This window comes from Colletotrichum truncatum, assembly GCF_014235925.2.
Source record: "Colletotrichum truncatum strain CMES1059 chromosome Unknown Contig_0004, whole genome shotgun sequence".
Classification (NCBI taxonomy): Eukaryota; Fungi; Ascomycota; class Sordariomycetes; order Glomerellales; family Glomerellaceae; genus Colletotrichum; species Colletotrichum truncatum.
Genome location: NW_027222401.1, coordinates 464119 through 483401, shown reverse-complemented (window position 1 = coordinate 483401; position 19283 = coordinate 464119). Strand labels below are relative to the sequence as shown.

The 19283-nt window shown below is 50.1% G+C and overlaps 5 protein-coding genes across 5 annotated transcripts; 1 reads left to right on the top strand and 4 right to left on the bottom strand.

The window, feature by feature from the left end:
* Nucleotides 1–69: 69 nt before the first annotated feature.
* On the bottom strand, nucleotides 70–4031 carry CTRU02_206912 (phosphorylase superfamily protein; the record flags this gene model as incomplete). The annotated part of the gene is made up of 3 exons (XM_036729470.1): nucleotides 70–2735; nucleotides 2792–2899; nucleotides 2945–4031. The coding sequence occupies 3 exons, from the start codon at nucleotides 4029–4031 to the stop codon at nucleotides 70–72; spliced, it is 3861 nt and encodes a 1286-aa protein (XP_036578977.1).
* Nucleotides 4032–5336: 1305 nt separating this feature from the next.
* Nucleotides 5337–6347, bottom strand: CTRU02_206911 (MFS general substrate transporter; the record flags this gene model as incomplete). Its single annotated transcript, XM_036729471.1, has 1 exon — nucleotides 5337–6347. One exon carries the CDS (start codon nucleotides 6345–6347, stop codon nucleotides 5337–5339), a length of 1011 nt encoding a protein of 336 aa, XP_036578978.1.
* Nucleotides 6348–9019: 2672 nt separating this feature from the next.
* On the top strand, nucleotides 9020–11656 carry CTRU02_206910 (sh3 domain containing protein; the record flags this gene model as incomplete). The annotated part of the gene is made up of 4 exons (XM_070204796.1): nucleotides 9020–9263; nucleotides 9321–10634; nucleotides 10711–11394; nucleotides 11451–11656. 4 exons carry the CDS (start codon nucleotides 9020–9022, stop codon nucleotides 11654–11656), a joined length of 2448 nt encoding a protein of 815 aa, XP_070061329.1.
* An 87-nt stretch (nucleotides 11657–11743) lies between these two features.
* On the bottom strand, nucleotides 11744–14451 carry CTRU02_206909 (tyrosinase; the record flags this gene model as incomplete). The annotated part of the gene is made up of 6 exons (XM_070204795.1): nucleotides 11744–11920; nucleotides 11978–12302; nucleotides 12365–13123; nucleotides 13174–13203; nucleotides 13426–14033; nucleotides 14092–14451. The coding sequence occupies 6 exons, from the start codon at nucleotides 14449–14451 to the stop codon at nucleotides 11744–11746; spliced, it is 2259 nt and encodes a 752-aa protein (XP_070061328.1).
* Nucleotides 14452–17303: 2852 nt separating this feature from the next.
* On the bottom strand, nucleotides 17304–18058 carry CTRU02_206908 (extracellular conserved serine-rich protein; the record flags this gene model as incomplete). The annotated part of the gene is made up of 2 exons (XM_036733635.1): nucleotides 17304–17650; nucleotides 17710–18058. The coding sequence occupies 2 exons, from the start codon at nucleotides 18056–18058 to the stop codon at nucleotides 17304–17306; spliced, it is 696 nt and encodes a 231-aa protein (XP_036574666.1).
* Between the last annotated feature and the right edge of the window lie 1225 nt (nucleotides 18059–19283).

Sequence of the window (19283 nt, the reverse complement as noted above, 5' to 3'; positions counted from 1 at the left end):
CCTCCGGAGTAGAAGCATTTCACGTTCGACGACATCCTTGTTCAGTTTACTCTCAAGACGATATACTTGTCAATTTTGCTGTCTAATAGTTTCTCTTGTTAGCTCGCCTGCTGCATATACTTCTGCAAGCAAATGTTCTGAGGCAAGTCGAGCCGGATCACTTTCATCAAGCGTTCTTTTCTTCACTTCCACCACATGCTCCAGTAGCTTGATAGCATCTTTTACTCGTCCGTCTGCCTTATATGCCCCTGCGAGTACGTGTTGTGATGCGAGTTGAGATGGGTCGCTTTCGCTCAGCATGTTTTCTTTTACCCCTACCACATGTTCCAGAAGTGCAATAGCTTCTTTTGCTCGTCCGCCTGACTTATATGCGCGGGCGAGCTCATGTTGCGAGTCTAGTCGAGATAGAGAGCCTTCGTCTAGTATGCTCTCGACTTCTACTACACCCTCTAGTAGTTTGATGGCTTCCTCTATTCGCCCGATCAAGTGAAAAACACGTGCAAGTTCGTGCTGTGAGGCCAGTCGAGATGGATGGCTTTTTTCGAGTGTGCTTTCCGGTATTTCCACGATCTGTTTCAGCAGCTTAATAGCCTCTTCTTCTTGTCCGTCTGCTAAGAGTGTGCGTGCGAGTTCGTGTTGCGAGGCAAGCCGAGATGGATGGCTTTCCTTGAATAAACCTTTTTTGATCCTCATCACATACTCTAGCATGCTGATAGCCTCCTTTATGCGTCCGTTTGATCGGTATACACATGCAAGTCCTTGTTGTGAGTCAAGCAAAGACGGATGACCCTCTTCCAGTGTGTTTTCTTTGGCTTCCACTATGAACTCTAGCAAGTTCATAGCCTCCTCTCTTCGTCCGTCCGCTTCATATGCTCGCGCAAGTTCGTGCTGTGCGGCAAGTCGAGATGGATGCGCCTCGTTGGGTGTGGTGCTTTTTCGCATCTCCATTACATACTCTAGTAGCTTAATGGCTTCTTTTACTCGACCGTCTGCTGAGAGTGTGCGTGCGAGCTCGTGCTGCGAATCAAGTCGAGATGGGTGGCCTTCGCCTAATGTAGTTTTTTCCTCCTGCGTTACATGCTCCAGCAGTTTGATGGCCTCCTTTACCTGACCATCTGCTTCGAGTGCGCGTGCGAGTTCGTGTTGTGAGGCAAGCCGAACTGGATGGCTCGTATCGAGTGTGTTTTCTTGCACCTTGACTACGTGCCTGAGCAGCTTGATAGCATCCCTGATTCGTCTATCTGAGTGATATGCGCGTGCAAGTTCGTGCTGCGAGGCAAGTCGAGATGGGTCGGCTTCGTCCAGCGTGCTTTCTCGCACCTTTACTACGTGTTCCAGCAGCTTTATGGCGTTGTTTACTTGTCCATCGGCTTCGTATGCCCCTGCGAGCAGATGTTGCGAGGAAAGCCGTGAGTGGTGGGCTTCGTCGAGCGTGCTTTCTCGCACCTCCACCACGTGCCTTAGCAGATCGATTGCCTCCTTGGTTCGCCCGTCTTTCAACAGGCACCGTCCAACTCGTAAATGTAGTTCCAATATTGCCTCAGACTCGACATTTACACCTTCTTCTTGCAAGACTTTGAGCGCATGGGGTATAAATTGCCTCCAAGTTGCACAGTTCTCATGGTTATCGGATGGAAATATCTTGTGAAGATGCTCGACTGCATCCTTTGTAACCCGTTCTTCAACGGACTGCTTCTTCGCCCAAATACGCGTCGCTAAATGCACGAGACTATGCATGTCAAAGGTCTGTGTCTCGTCTCGATATATTAGAAATGCGTAGGAAGTTAACGTGCCGATTGCGTATTCCGTTTCTTCCTCGGAGCCTGAGCGAGGTAGGATCGAAAATGGTATGAGCTTCGGCTCGATGCGTGAGATAAAGTATAATATGCTAGTGGCATGGCTGTCCGTTTGTCGAATCTGCTCGAAGGATACCTGCCACGTAGTTGCGATTGCATTCGGAGTGTTTGGGTACCTGGTGCTGTCGCGGAACTCTCGGCTTAGTGTGCTTGTTCGAGTCTGTTCTGTACCTCGCAGTAATTGAAGATACCTTGCGATTGACATGCTCGGGTTTCTGTTTAGATACGCCGAGGCCTGAGTAATGGCCAAAGGGAGGTAAGTAAGAAAGCCCAGTAGTTCCAGTACGGAATCATCATCCCGAAGGAGTTGTGGTCGAAGAACGCATTTTTTGAGTAAGCTCTTGGCTTCGTCTTGATTCATTGCATCGAGTTCCACAAAAGCGTCGTCTGCAACTGACATCGCTAGTTCCTTCAAACGTGTGGTGAAGAGCGTAATGCCATTTTCACTTTGTGGAAGATAATTCATCAAGCCACTTTGACCGTCTGACAATCCATATAGAGTTTCCATGTCGTCGGCATTGTCTATCACCAAGAGCCAATTGCCAGCCTTCTTTGAGCATAAATATCGTCGCACACAAGTTTTGATGTCATCGCCTTCGGATTCAGGACGGATACCAAGCTCTTGCGCGATGTCGGTATAGGCTTGTTCAATGCTGGCGAAACTGAGAGCCGGGATCCAGAAGATGGAGTATTCTGGCCTGTTCTCCTTCGTCCAGTAGGCTATGTTAACGGCCATCTGTGTTTTCCCAACGCCACCCAAACCTACTAAAGCAGCTGTTTGGCAAGGTTCATCGAACAGCATCCGCTTGAGATCAGACATTTCAGTGCGTTCGACAAAACGTCTGTTTTTCGCTAGCGGTATGATGCAGTGGGTGCGATCTGGAAAGCTGTCAATACCCGACCTATCCCATCCACAACTTTGCATAAGGACTCACGGTTTGTTGTAGTGATCGTGGTTTCTCTCTGCATTTCATTATGGTTCAAATGACTAGAAATTTCGGACGGCTCAGCAGGTTCCGGATTCGAGTTGCGTAAAGCAAGAACTGAACCTGGTTAGCAAAATCAGAGTGGAAGACTTTTTGACTTACAGCCTGTATCGTGAGCCCTGAACCTCTCCTTTCTGGGGTAGAGTTCCAAGAGTGCCTTCGTTGTCGAGGCCGCGGCCGCAGCCGCAAAGTCTTGCCAGTTTTTGTGTTTGTGACTGTCGGCGTAGTCACATACCCCCTTGACGATGATACATGGAATCTCGTCCCAGACCCCCGCCCCCTCCATCTCAAAGGCTATCACACCATGCTCGGCAGCGACTCGGTCCCGATGTTCACCCGATTTCATGACTGTGTCACCTGAGCCTATACGCCCGATGTGTATTTGAGATTCTTGTATGCTTGCTGTCAGCATGTCTGTCCCCAATTTTCTCTTTCTAGAAGACTCGAGGCGCTGTCTCAACACTTGGTGTCCAAGATCACACTGAAGCTCCTCGCAAGAAGCACTTATCGCGCCTTCACATGCAGTTGTTACGCTACAGCCACAGTCTGATTGATTCTGATGCCTGTGTGGATAGGCTGGCTCGAAGAGAATGTCTTCTTCCGGCGCAGGACGGTTGTAACGGCTTCGATATCGTCTTCTAACAGCCATTTGTTGGGCCTCTGCCAGAACCTGGGCTGTGCGGCGCTGTAAGCCGCTCAGACCATGCTGCGTCTCTAAGGTGGCGAGCAGAGTACGGATATCTTTGTTTGGTCGGCTAAGGTTGTGGTCGACATCGTCTTTCCGGCTAAACTTGCCAGGGTACTGCCGGCCCAGGTCATACTGCACGATGCTCTTACTAATAACAACATCTCCAAGTACAATCTCGTCGGTTCCTGAGTATGGCACTCCACCACAGATACCGGTCAAGACAGCCAGTTCAAGTCCGGGATACATAGCTCCAAGGCGAGCAGTCTCGGTTGCCGCGTTAACCTTCCCCATGCCAGATAGAAGGACCAAAACAACATCATGGCTTCCTACGCGACAAAATATGTGATGCCCGTTTTGCCCAGGCGGTGGCCCACGGGTGTGTCCATTAACATCTCCGATGTTATCGAAAGCCAAGATAGCGGCATCAAACTCGGAAGGGAGTGCGCAGATGACGGCGACATTGCAGTCTTCCGGACGTCGTAGGTCAGCTTGGCTTGTCATCGCAATTGATCAGTGTAAACTAATGTCAATGTCATGCTTATAGGACAATCTTGAAATGCTGCCATGTAGGACCTGTCTTGCAGTGCAGTGCCGTGCGGATCTGCTTAGCGTTGTGCCTTCGGACTCTGGTCGAATGTGAAAACAAGATCACATCTCCTCCCTGCGGCCGGAAATGAGGGGTTGCGGACTGCCGAGTCTTGCATGGCTGAGAAGCGAGCCGCTGGCGAATCAAGACGTAGAACAACAAACAGATGCCAAGTCTGCGGGAAGCTTCGGCAACACGACACTCCTGGGTCGTAAGAGCAGCGAATTGATTTGGAGAAAGGTCGTTCATGAGTGCTAAATAGAATTGAAAGCGCCTGCAAATGATGGGAAGGCTTACCGTTGAAGATTGTACGGCATGGTTTTGGATTGCGCAAGTTGAAGTCCGAAATAATCAAATAATAAACAGTTTAAATACATAGCCTACCTTATGGCAATGACTTGAGTCTCAACTCTCGTTCAATTGAAAACGTATTCCATAATCATAGTTTTAACAACTGTTTTGCATATGGTTATAAAGTTAAGTTTCGGACCACTGCTTGAACAGATAGCGTCCAAGCTGGCAAAAATTTGCCATCCTGCGCATCTTGATGTTGGCCATAGGATGGCCAGGTTAATGACCGATGCTAGCATACGCCAGTTAAGTAACGTAAGTATGCATGCTTCACACAAGCAGGTCAATCACGAAGCGCAATCCGAGATGTCACGGACCGACAAAATGTACCCAACATACAAAACTGATCGATCAAGTTCTATTAGAGAGACCACACTGGCTATACTTGTTGCAGCCGAGGAGGTGGTTTGGACAGCCGCGACAGGGTTCAAGATCTCGGGTGTAATGGTGTCGTTCAATAAGACAGCCAATCGGCACTGCTGTAATTTTCTTTGATAGACTTTCGGGTGTTCTGATGATTGAGGTTCTTCTTTCAATAGAGTTTGGTATTTGTAGATCTGATGATCTGATTACAAACCCTAAATATTTTAATTTGACCGAACCTGGTTTGGAATTGTCATTTTGAATTACAAAGCACATAGTCTTGACTGAATTGAATCAAGTTCTACACGTTTTGTAATTGTTGTCAATATTTTTCATTCTATTTCTTTTAAGTCCATCAAATCACAAATAGCCTTTAGCTATTTGAATCTGTAAAAGTTCAGCCGCTATGATGCAGTTGACTGTTTATGGATTTTGATGCTAAATGAACCTGCCAGTAGCGGAAGTCTCCGTGATCATCTTCATGTCTTTCCCAGTTGATGCATTACCTAGGTTTCAGATTGCTGGGTCTTTTCATCGATCCTCCTGCGCCAGTTTGTGCCCCAAAGAGCCACAGACCAGACACTCATGGCACCGATCACCAAAAAGCCAGACGATATTGTGCTGAACCATCCCACGCCAATCTTTTTGATCGCAGGCAGTACCACGGCTGATCCTGCAGCACCGAAAAGATATCGAACCATGAAATTACCCGCAATCACCTCTGCACTCCGGCCTTGAATGACGTCCAAGCAGTACGTGTTCAGACTAGGAAAACAAAACAGTTGCGCGACACCACCGAGGAACATGAAAATGACGGGCACTGCAACCCCGCCTGCTCGTTGCTGGACTGTCCACCCATAGATGAGCATACAGCCAGGTAGTACTAGCCCCAGGAAGGGAAGGCATGATCGGAGTCGATCTTCGGAGATGCGACGTCCGTGGCGCTCGGCAATCCACCTCCGAACGGTATAATCGGCATACCGTCCACCGACGAGAGTCCCGGCGAGATATCCGCATCCGGGGGCCAGATAAAACAATCCAGATTGCGCAGGGGAGGTGAGCGCAAATCGGGGGTTGAGAACGTATCGAATAGGCGTCAGCATGCCGTACATGTTCCAGACGAGAGATCCGCTGGCAACAGCAACCAGGATCAGATTCGGGAACTTGAAGAGTCGGACGACTCGGATAGGATTAGTCATTTCCCACAGTACGCTGATTTTCTTGTTCATTGGCAGGCCCTTGAGATCCGTGCTCTTGAGCTTCTGTAGGGTTTCCGGCATGAAGAAGACGGCACCGCCCACGCCCACGCCGGCCAGGGCCGTTTGAAGCCAGAAGATGGCGCGCCAGGAAGTGAAAGTCACGATAATGCCGCCCAAGACGGGTCCGATGGTGGGGCCGATCAAAGTGCCGGACAAAAACCACCCCATAGCTGTGGCGCGTGCCGTAGGATGGTACAGATCACCAATCACGGCGGGTCCTGTGACAAGGAATGATGTCCCGGCAAAAGCGGTGAGCATACGGAATATGAAGAAGGCAACGACGTTGGGGCTTAAAGCCGTGCCGATGGAACAGGCCAGGAACAGCGAGGCTGTTATGGTGCAGGTCTATGTTGATTCTTTAGTCATTTTGCAAGCCAAGTTCAGGACGGGGAGGATGAGTTAGAATTTAGGGAAATCCCGAGAAGACTCAAATGAAGTTGCTTTGGCATGATGCTTACCCATTTGCGCCCATAGACTTGGCTTAGAGGACCCCAAAAACACGGGCTGATTGCCATGAAGACAAGATACAAGGCATTACTGAGACTGATAATGTCTCCGGATGTTCGGTACTCAGCCGCAACTTCAGGGAGTGCCGACAAAACCGCGGTACTGGAAATGGGAGAGAGCAAACCGCACCACGAGATGACGGCGACAGTGATGTGCTTGCGATGCTTCGAAAAGCGGTTGTAGACCTCATACGGCACATCTGCATGGGACTGGTGTCGCGAGACCGGGTCGTCTTCGAAATTTAAGACCCCTGATGGAATCTTTGATAAATCTGAATGCTCCGGGTTCTCTAAGAGACGATAAGCAGCAAACCCGAGAATGCCTGGATGATCCACTGACCTCTGTTTTCCCGTTTGCTGTTGCTGGGCAGTATATCCGCGTATTCTTCGACGTCATCATGTCGTCGGCTGGAAGAGTTTCTCCTTGAGGAGTCTTCGAGATCTGGCATGCTGTTTTTGGCACTCATTGTAGGCCATTTGAGCTGGAAAATAGTATCTGTTCCTCGCTCCTTGAATTCTGAAAGTATTTTTCAAAAAAAGATCAAACATGAACGGAACAGGTTTCCGAGCGGAAGGATATGGGGCCAGTAATATGTCATTGATATCGGTGACTTACCCAATTGCTTCCAGGGGCCGATTCGGCAAGAACCGACCCTTAGCTCCGGACATCGGGCACTTTGGGCCTCTTGGAAAGAGGAAACACTGCGGTTGAATGCATCGGGGGCTCCGGCCGCGCACAAGTCGAGTCAGTTTCTAGCGGCAAGTCGACATTTATCCGATTATGGAAAATTATCTGATGACAACACTCGTTGAAAGTTTCCGTACATGCAACAACCCAACCAGATGCATATCCGACTACAATTATAATCTCATCGTAGCATTACGTTCAACTAGGGACGCGACGCAATTGTTAAGCGAAGGATAGATAGGCCTGGGGAAAGCATCAAATTGCCGAAGGTGCAGCTTCCGACGCCGGACCCATCTGTAACCAAACTGGAACCCTCTGACCCATTAAATTGTCGGAATATGCCCAAGACGCTGACGGATAAAGGTGGCTTATCGGTCTGTCTGTCGGCTATCCGAAGGCAGGTGATAATGCGGCCAATGGTTAACCGATTAAGTGGGTACTATACTATTACCAGTGTAAACCCGAGGATGTTTTGTACTACGTATTAATTAGATACCGGCTGGTTTCAAGTTTTGGAAATTATCCATTTCAACGACGATATCGGACGATGACTTCGCTTTATTCACAGTTCGAACTAGGCTGATTCATGAGCATCAAAACCCAAGTATGAAAATGACTATAAGCTGCGCAACTTGCCAATGGTTTTATTTTTTTTATTCTATTTTTGGCAGTACAATAAAGGTGCTTCGTCGAATTTAGAAACTAGTCTCCGCACCAATTATTGAACTGACATCTACTTACATTAAACAAAATGGGGACGGCCGGATGTCTGTGCAGAGTTCCGGGCCCGTCTCCTTCTCCGGCCCGTGTGACCTAACGGCCGGGACGTTGTGTCGTCGATAATATCGGTGTCGGATCCGTGCCTGGGGCCGGCGTTACGGGATGGCGTGCTTGACAAACGAGCGCCAGACCCATCTGATTGACTCTGTTGACAGATTCCTCCACAATCTAGCGACATGGGAAGCTTGGGCCGACCAGGGCCGCGTACAAAATCTCCGCAACAAGGCCGTACCCTTGGGCCGAGATGTTACAATAGATTAATATCCAGCTTCAGCACCGCGAGCTAGTTTTCAGCTGGTCTTTGGAATCCAATCTACTACAGGTCAAAGCTGCGGCACAGCTCTTAATAAAACTCCACATTCCTGGATGAGTGGACGTTGCTCCAGCATTCACCCCCTGAACAACGCTTCAAGTTCAGCTTATGTAGCAAAAGAATCTCAAACAGGGCCTTCACCGAAAATGCCCAGACGGGGAAGCACGCAAACCTATAGAATCGGGCACGCTTCCTAACAAGGCTCGATGTTCTTCAACATGTCAGACGACTGGGGCCCCAAGATCTGCCTTTTTGGGTCGACCGAACCAATAGCGCCATTTCAACTCGCATGAGGGGACCCTTTCACCAACCCCTTGGCGAAACCACCACGTGCTCGATCGGCTGGCCAGCGATGCTTCTTGAAATACAGCTTCATTCAGTCATTTCGCAACTGGCCCAACGCTGATCTTTTGACAAGTCGACATCTTCCCCCTCTCCGCATTGCCGTGTTTTATTTTATTGGCGAACTGCAATTTATTCGACCCAAGTGCATGGTCCCAGCAACAAGACCCTTTATTCTGAACCCCATCGCTCACGCTGCTCCAAGGCTGATCCGACCTTCCGCGGCAGTACAAGGCCGCAGGGCCGCCTGCAACCACCCCCACCTGGTTTGAATCATTCAACTTCATTGTTACGAGACAGTATGGCTGTCGATGTCGAAGAGCTCATCATCACGCCCTTTCGTGAGGTGGTGGAAAGGGGGAGGGAAGCCGTTGCGAACGCTGAAGCAGCCCAAGATGAAGACCCCGAGCTGGCTAAACAGATGATGAAATCTGCGCAGGTGATTTTTAAGGAGGGTGAGCGGGCACTGAAACGCCTGCAGCCGCTTTGGGACAGCCAAGTCGAAAAGCATGGTGACACATTCAAAGACGCAATCGGAGACAACGGTGAGCCCTTGACTTAGTGGTGAGCGAAGCTATACGGTTCTAACTGATTTCGTTGAGACGACCTTGCGGAAAAGCGCAGAGTTCTTGAGGAGCTGTTGTACGATTTTGAGGATTTTATGGACGTAGACTCCTTTGACCCGTCAAAGTTTGTCGAGGTCCAAACCGCAACTAGAGCCTTCGCTCTTGATGTATTAGATTACGTCAAGAGGATGAAGATTGAGAACAAGACACCAACGACTCCCGTGCACACGTTTCCCCCTCTGCCTCCCCTTCCTCCCTTGCCCGCCCATGCTCAGTCGCCAAAGATAGGCTCACAATCGGGGCCGCCGCCTCCCTCACGCAATGGAAGCCAAGGCAATCTCAACTTTTCACTCTTTCCTGCCGTAGCACGACAGCAAAAGCCTCACGCCGGGCAGAGGAGCGGAACGAGGGGTTCGCAGGGGTCATCAGATGGCAACACGCTTCGCAGAACCCCTTCCTCGGCGAAGTCTACTGCCTCTGATGCCCGCTCATCTCGTCACGTCTACGAGGCAACCATCGCCCAAGTCGTCCCAGCTCGCCGAGAAGAACGGCGTGGTTCGTCTCCTGACGTCCTTGGGGATGAGACGGAACCGTTGAAGATTGCAACACCGATTGAACCCCCTCAACCTCGGATTTCAGATTGGGTTGAAGAGCAGACCTCGGTCCCGAAGCTTCGGCGTCCGATGCGTGAGAGCATCCCCGAAAATTCGGCAGTCACTACTCACTCGCCGATCGATAACAATGTGGTCAGCCGCTTCAACCGCATCGGTCTCGAGAACACGCCGCCGCAAAGCTCGGTGTTTGACCCCACTAGCCCGTCGACGACAAATCGGACATCGGTATACTCGGACACACCAACTCACTCGTCGTCCAACGGGCAATCTCCCAAGATCCCCATGAGCGAGTTACGCACATCATCTCTTGCAGCGACATACTTTGAACCGCCTGCTCCCGTAACGTTTCCGTCAAATGGACATTATAGCGACGGCCTAATGCTAGTAGCCGACGAGCAAGCAGTTTCAGACACAAGTACACAGCACATCAGATCCGTATCGACCATTACGAAAGAGGAAGACTGCTTGATAGGCCCCAAGAGTTCGTTCCACCAGGTAAAGGGTTTCTGCGAGGGTGCGCAGGCGTTCCGGAGAGGTGGATACTGGGACGGCCTGAAACAGACAATGGCATATGTGAGCGGCACTTCGAATCAGACACCGTGGTTTGGCGCGGCATCCTCACTCGACATGGTAACGCTGATGGAAAACCAGGGCGAGCCTCTTCCAATTGGGCGCTGCCTGAATTGCGAATACTATCATGTGTACAACGAACTTACTCTGGACAAGGAGGGAGATTGTGAGAGCCGTCCCCCCCCCCCCCCCCCCTTCTTGTGTTTGACCAGTTTGTGCGATTTGCTGACCGTATATCACAGCGCGGGCCAACTTTTTGAAATTCGGGCTTCTGTATCGCATGAGGTTCCTCATCAAGTCCCACGTCTCGGCGAGGACGACGTCGGAGATTCGCTATGCCTGTCTCTTTTGTACGCAAGCTGGACACACTGTCCATGAAGGAGACGCGACGGTTTTCCAGACTGCAGATCAACTTCTCAAGCATCTATCGCGACACCCACAGCCGCTCCCTGAAGTACCAGGCGTAACGGTCCTTTACGGCAAAGTGGAAAGGGACCACCAACAAATCGAGGACTACGATATCCATTTCCCGTCGCCGCCAGCTCCGAGTCCCTTTCCCGATACCAATTCCCTCTTCCAGCTTCCAGTTGCCACCGCCTTGAAAAATCATGTCCAGCGCTGGGGTGAGGTACTGGCAGATCCGGACGGCAGCCCCGACGTTCTAAAGTTTATGAGTGGCGCAAAGATAGTCGGTATCGAGTTTCCAGAGAAGTGGGGAGGAAAGTGGTGCACAGGTTGGCACGACGGCGTCAAAGGCCCGTTCCCGGCGAAATACGTCGAGATCGAAGGCCCAAAGCAGAATGAGATTTCGCTACAGGCTACCAGCGCCGTGTCTTTGACGACGCGCTGGAAGTGGGATCCTCCAGATAGTGCGAGAACCGGATGGTTGACTTTCGGGAAGGGCGAGACGATCAAGAATGTCGGATGTAAGTGCTTTTTTACACCAAGGACCTCCTTAACTGCAACTAATTTTGTACAACAGGGCTGTATCAGGATCATTGGTGTTGGTCAGGAACTAACAGCAAGGGTAAATTTGGCATCTTCCCACAGTCACATGCCAACCCACATTCCCTCAGGGAGGGGGTGATCACACCTAGTACGAAGCGTCCGCAGACTAGCGGGCCTATGCGGCTTTTTAGTCGCAGACGGCAGAGCAGCACGACTTCTTCCCTGAACGGGGATGCTTAATTAATCTGTATATAAAAAGCCAAAAGGAGGTACATAAGCCTATAGACTTGTCATAATATCCCCGGTCAGATGCTTTGAAGATACGGATCATAGATTTTCTCCATCATTCAACCCCCCAGGTCTTCCGTGAGTGACGTCGTAATGGACAGAATGGTCTTCAAAGCGTGGCATGTCCGCGACGTCTTGGGGCAGGGTCACGGTCTCCGAGTAAACCATCACCTTGAGTGAGGGGATAGTTTCCCGAGCAACTTGCTCGCCGTGTATCTGTGGAGCGAAAGGTTAGAAATCACAGGTGGCTCATCGTTCCAGGGATACACTCACATTAACAATACGCCAGTGAAGGTTTCTGGTCAAGAAAGGCAGCACTATCTCGGGCGTCAAGTCATCGATACGGCAACCGTACAGCTCCTCCTGGTTATCCCAGTATGTCAGTAGAGCTGGAGTCAAAGCAACCGTGTCCATGTATTTAAACCCGGATGCCTCCTGTTTCGCGCAGTTGGCGCAACCTCCGTTGTTGATCGTCGCATTAGAGCTGGCAAAAACTCCACTCGACCCAGCAAGGCGAGGTTCGACGATCCAGTTTTCAATGTCGGGACTAAAGTCCCCAAGGAAGAAGTAAATCATGAATGATCCGTCAAGGGCGAATCTGATTGACAGTTCGTGTTAGCGACGACGGGCTCATTAAAGCAAACATAGTAATCAACTCACTTGTTAACGCTGAATGTCACATTCCACTGCGTCATTTTCTGTTGGCTGATCAGAGTTTCAAGGTGGCCATAACATCGACCGAAATCGACGTCTGACGCAGGAAGCGCGGCTGAAAGCACATTTTCCACCACCTTTTGCGATAAATTATTGGCAGCGGCTACATCCTTAGAACTAATGCCTGGCTTGACAATCTTCTTCAGCTTTTTGACAGCTTTAGATGCCTTGGCGATAAACCTGCGAGGTCTCGAGAGGGATCTGGAAACGGGTCCTGACGCTAGAGTAGATGAAGCGGTAGCCATGGATCCGATGAATGCCTGTCCGGGTCTCACGGGCGTGGTGCCATCTATTAATACCTTGGAAGGGAAAGATGGTATGGGCTGTATTATTTGACGCTTGAGCTGCGTGCGCGCGCCTTCATCCGCCGGCCGTGGGTTTCTGGGCGCCAACCACCCGAGCTGCGTATTTGCCCAAGCCGTTAAAGAGCGAACAGGATCAGATGACATTCGTGCTGCGGCGGTCTGGGGGTAGTCGTATCCAAGATCTAGATGGTTACGGCAGTCGTTGGATGTCCACCATATGGGTCTTGAGTCTGCCGTAAAGCCCTTACGGAAGGGCACCAGAGGGGTCCGTGGGGTCTCGGAAAGGCTTCCTGGTTCTACGAAGTTGCCTTCCGGGACCTCGAGAGATGTCCACCAGGAGACTGACTCTGGGTCTCGAGAGTGGATGCCTTGCCAGATGGCCAGTAGTCGATCGACATTGCTTACAGGCGTCAGGATGAATGTTCCCAATACGGAGCTTGCAGTACTTACCAGTGGTGCAGCCAAAAGGATGGGTCAAAACTGAAAGATGTTAGTTTTTCGTTCATAATGAGCTATTGTAATCCGTCTAGATTATAGATAGAAGGGACAAAGTGAACCGGTAGGTGCCAAACAAGTGAGAGCGGAAGACTTGATGTCAAGAGTGAAAAGGTTGAGCAAAGTATGAAGGGAAACAACTGGGAAATGCATCGCTGCCACTCTAGCATATAACAAGCAAGAAAACACGACAAACAGTTGACTTACCCTGCAAATGCTGGAGTACCCATGTGCCCACTAGCATTTCGGGGTCCTGTGGCAATCTGACCATGGATATTGTCATGGAATCCCTCAAGGGAGTTAGCATTGTAAACAACCTCCCTAGGATCTCTAATTCTCGGATCCCAGTGGTTCGACATCTGGACCCAATTTTGTCTGTCAAACATTACCCGCCAAATACCCGCGGGCGTTTGGCTAGAGAGGCTGCTTGCAGGATTGTACACATTGTCAAATGCTTGAATCACATAACTGTGGTTTGCAGATTGCGTACTGGCGTTTAAACCACGAATTGTATGATCTCTGGCGGCGGGGACCCGGTTGAACATTGACCAGTCAAAACCGCCTTTGTTATCCGCAGGGAAGTTGAACTGATAAAGCGGGTTTGCCATGGACACCCACCGAGAGGGATTCTCGGGGCGTCGTACTTGAATATGAGATAGGGTAAAGATTATGGGGATTCCATAGGTGTATACATCCGCGTTGCTTGCCTTTTGGCGTGGAAGAAACGGGTCAAAATAAGGAATCCGGAACCGATCCAAAGCAGCTTGAGCTTTGAGTTTGGGAGCAATCTCAGCTGCGTGGAGATACAGAGCTTGCTGAGAGGAAGTTAATAAGACCAAATTCTTGAGCTCTAGGTTCATGATCAAAACGCACCTCGAACTGGGCTAGGTACACACGGTGCCATGTTGGGAATATGACAGAGCCGTGTGAACAGTAGCCACTCTGTGAGTCGGTTCTCCCAGGAGCCGCGCCAAAGTTCACTGACGTGACGCGGTCCCATGCTCGCCAGGGTTGACCGTGAATGCCGCAAATTTCGTAGTACGAGAAGGGATTTTCAGATATTCCTTTACTCATGAAAGCTTCCAGCGCAAGAAAGTATAGATTCGCGAGCTCTACATCCTGAATAAAGTCATCAATCTCCAGCCGAAGGGGCTTCGCGGTTGACTTAGGAACCACCCCAACAGTGAGCCCTTTGGCTTGGGCGGCCTTGAGTGCGTTCACATCGACAGACATAATGAAGGATTACAAATCTTATTTGACAAAGTTCGAAGACATGAGAATCCAAAGAGGCATTTCTTGTTTGGAAACAGCGAGGGGTCAAACGTGATTATAAGCCGCCAAAAGGCGTTTCTGGAGCTTCAGGCTAGTCCTACTCGTGCACCAGCAGAGTGATGCGAAACCGCAAAAACCACATTTAGACGCATATTTTTGGCTTTAGAAAACGAGCTGATGTGGAACATGAGACGGGTGGAAGGTTGAGGCCAGACACCCACGGAAATGCACAGCACACCACACCATCATCGTGCTGCAAGACAGCCATGTTGGTAACTAGATTATTAGTTTGACGAGAAAAGCACCAAGCAGTTGGACAGTGTATGGGCTTTGGAGCCGCCAGTTCAACTAAAGCACGATAAGTCATAGGGCACATGGCATGCTTAACGATTGGGCTGAGACATTCTTAGCTCCGACGCAAAGTGTAGGCCAACCACAGAGGCCGCATCGAAATCCATAGTCAGCTGCTCTCCTTCTAGGCATTCGTCTTGATTAGTGACATACTGGGGGGGAAATAATAACGGAAATGAAAAATCAAATGATCCGAGCTTGTCAATGCACAAGGTGCCAACAGAAGGCCATATTTGTTGTTACTGGAAGCCTCAAGTTATAGACGAATCAGATTGAAGCCAGAGTATATATCTAGGCAACTGGAAATCTTTTTTATCTCAGAAATGCGAAGGAAGTAAAAATTTGGCCCAGAGTGTTTCTACAAAAGAGGCGTAGCGGCGTCAACGGTGTCTTCTTAGTCAATAGTCACGTACTTATTGTCTGAGCTACGCAATTGAAGAAGTCGGCAGGTATCAGTGCGCATGGAATTCTGGTGAAAATTCTTTGTGGCAACGCTATACTGCGAACGTTTTGGAGGTCAAGATCATTACGTTAAAAGTTCCGCATATGCTTATCAACGGCCTTTTATTTCTGCACATTGATGCCTATTCCATTCGCGTCATCCAGCGTAAGCTGTGGAACGATTCACTTCTAAATCTGCCATCTAAAACTAGCGTTTACTTGGGTCGCATGACGTTGCCTTGGCAGTCGACCACGAGGCTGGTTTGGCCCCCCTTCTCAGGAAAGGAAAACAACACAGAAGATACTGTGGACAGAATTAAGCTTGCATTAGTACACAGGATCTTGTTATTATTACGAATTCGAGCGATGACTTGACGCTTCTTTTCGACCCGTTTTCGCTAACATCTACGGCTTACCTTCGACAAGTGTCGGCCAATGTAAATGCTTTCACCAACGATAATTGGTGTATTGATCGAATATTCGCCGGGATGCTGCATCTTGAAAAGAGCCTGTGGATCACTTTGACTAAAAGAATGAGCCGCTGTCCACGTTGGTCGATTTTGTCATACGGCATTTCATGGCCAAGCCGATCTGCAGCCAGTGGAAACTTGTGTAGTGTCGCATACAGGTCGAAACAAGCGGCAGGGAGAACGAGAGTTAAAAGCTTGCTATAATCTCACCCTCAAAATATTTCCCGTTCATTCGAGCCGGTAGCATATCCACGCTTGACCGTAGTTCAATCGTCATCAATGAATGCGAGTATCGCTTTGCTTAGCCCAGTGTCCAATGCTAGCATCAGTGAGATGCCAAAGAGAGAATCAACCAATGCACAGACAGAATCATCCGTGCTGTTTAGCCGTCAACTTTACCTGTCAATCTCTCCTGTCAACTTTTCAATTTTGGCAATCTCACTGACTGAGCCAATGCTCTTTAAGATCCTGCCACGACACCACTGAAAGCTGCCCAGTCGTCTTTAGCCGGCTTATCACCATCACAAGTACATTAACGGATAAATGATCCAAGGACCCATGCCTTGTAGACATTATGTAAGCGGAAAGATGCGAAAAGATGCGAAAAGGCTATTGCAAAGACCCACAGACAAGGTAAGGCGCTCACTCATCAAATCTCAATATCAATACTTCGATTAGGGCCCAGCCGTGATGGCAACACCTTTTTTTCCCTCTGTCGATCAGCTGTAGTATGTCGGGCGCGAAATGACGAGCTTCTATCTGGTTCTCGTATTGATCGTGATCTGCATTTCCTCCTTCCCCAGGTGAATTGACGCGATTTTCTTCAATTCGTCGTTGGGGGTGCCACGAATAATTGGCATGATCCCAGGAGAGAACCCCGGTCCTTCATCCTGATTGGGATTGACAAAGAACGCCATGACAACACGTTAAGGCGATTATTCAGGGGAACGACAGGGTTGTGCCGCATAGCAGCCCCGAATTAAGTGCCTTTGTTGGGTATCCATAATTACGAGCCAACTTCGGCTAGTGAAATTTTCCACACTTTTTGGATAATCGGGTCAAGCGGCATGCATCTGCTCATCTCCGCGCGCAGCTCCGCGGCCAGGATCCGTCCAACAGGAAAAAATAACTTTGGGTTAGTCACATTGCCATGTTGCATTGAGTATCTCTGTCTCTCTCTGCTCTGGCCGTTGCGGAAGTCGGCCACCAAAGCCACGGGTGCGAAGCAGAGCGCGCACCTTCACAAACATGAACTCCAGACATTGTTCGAGGCGCGAAGTAGATGGAGGGAGTCCAGTAGCAACACTTCAACATTAGTTATAGTCTATAAACCTTTAATCTTTATCATGCTCATGCCGGAGCGACGCCAGACATCCCATCCATTTTTTTTATATGGTATAACCCTCTATATCCCATCCCAATGCGCATCGCCGGTGATCGCTACATGGTACTTTTTCTCGTTCGTAGCAGTGCGGTGTTGGTATCATATCGGTCAGAAATCACTCTTAAAAGAAACAAGATTGCCGTAGTAAGGGAGGCGAGGCAATCCGCTTAGAAGAGCATGTAGGCGGCAACGGCAACGGAGCCGAAGATGGCGAAGGTGGACTTGATGGCAGAAGCGCTGCTGGGGGTGGTGGTAGAGGTGCCAGAGGCGGCGGCGCCAGTAGCAGTGCCGGAGGCGGAACCGGAGGCGGATCCTGAAGCCGAGGCGTTAGAGGCAGCAGTTCCGGAGGCAGAGGCAGTGGCGGTGCCAGTGGTCACGGTGGTCAGGCCAGAGGCAGTCTTGGTGACAGAGGCGGTGGCAGAGGCACCGGTGGCAGTGCCGGAGGTAGACGCACCAGTGGCAGAAGCAGTGGCGCTGGCAGAGGCAGAGGCAGAGGTGGACTTGTCATCGGAGTCTAGAGATAACTCGTTAGAACATGATATTGCTTTCCGGCTTTCAAGACAAATCACTTACCATCAGCAGTCAGGGAGAACTGCTCAGACTGGGCCAGGATACCAGTGTTCTGGGGGTCGGTGGAGAGGAAGTTGATGCGGTAGCCAGAGCCAGCGGTGGCCTTGATGCCCTTCAGCTCGTACTTGCCATCGGAGGTGTTGACCTTGGCGACCTTCTCGGTGGTCTCGCTGCCTCCAGACTGCTTGACGATGACGATCTCGAAGGAAGAGGGGTCAGTGTTGACGGAGTCCCAAGTGATGGTGTTGGTCTCGGAGACGTCCCACTCGTCACCCTTGGCAGGCTGGGTAACCTTGATAGCCTCGGCGGCGGCGAGGAGAGCGGTGATGGCGATGGCGGTCTTGGAGAACATTTTGTCGGTGGGTTGTTGGAAAATTAAGTTAGAAAAAGGGTAAATTTTTTTGGAGTTTTGTGGCGTTTTTTGGTATTAGAATAAGTATTGAGTCTTGAGCGAGTGACTAGAACGAACGGTTCAAATTTGGTGAATCGGTAAAGAGTTGATTGAACGAACAGGACCATCATCCAAGATTGAGCATTACCCATCAAGCTTTATAAACTGGCCACCCGCTGGTTGACCCCGGTCGATTCCTTTACGAGTCAGGCCTGTTGTCCGCACCCCCCCTAGCGACCCCCACCGCCCCATCTCGTATGGAAAACCGAACTTCAGAAATTTTAGATTACTGTTAAGCATGCACCGCCAGCCCGTCGTTTTCTTTGGTTACCAGTGACGTCTGTCGTTCCCTGTTACAGGGCGCGCGAAGGAGCACCTCTAACCTCCACCAAAACCTCGTAACCACGGATGTGCCCACCGGTGTTCCCGAAGCGGCCACTCCCAGTGCTACCAATAAGGTTCGGTGTTGAATGAAAATAAAAACGGGATTTGGTTGGGGAAACTTTGCCCACATACGAAGCTTCGTCAATCCTTCAGTATCAAAGAGGGCCGGGTTTCCTCCACGCGTGAGCTTGAGTCACCAATCACAAACGCGCCATTGCTATCATCCCATTCACCAACATACGACGACATGGAGCACTCAAGGGTCACCATTGTTGAACAGTTATTGACAGGCTAAAATAAGCAACTACCTAGTACGGATGTGGTTGCAGTGGTACCTTACATGACGAGCCGTCTCCGCTCGGCGCTGATTTCCACTCCAGGAGATCTAGTGTGGTAATAGCAACGGGGTCGCCTCGCCAGGCTCTCCAGACTTTTGGCTGGGATACAGGCCGCCGAAGCCTTCACGCGGGTTGTAAAAATTCCCCGCCCATGCTTCGGTGGGCTTTCTCGCAGTGGGCTCTTCATCGCCTTCTCCGTCATTGGACGCCTTGCTCACCTCCAGGGGGAGGGGAAAATATTGAAGTCGCCAGAAGAATTGGCGGGTTGGAGTTACCACTCCGTATTTCCTCCTTATCTTGAACCAATAACCCCTATCATCGGCGTTCATATCCTGGTATCGACACTTTCGGCCGAGCATTTCAGCCCAATAACAAAGGGGCTTGCTTACCTTACGGAAAGCCTGTCAGGTCGCGTAGTACACATGATTTTTCCTTCCCCTTTGACGGCGATCAGTGGCAACGGC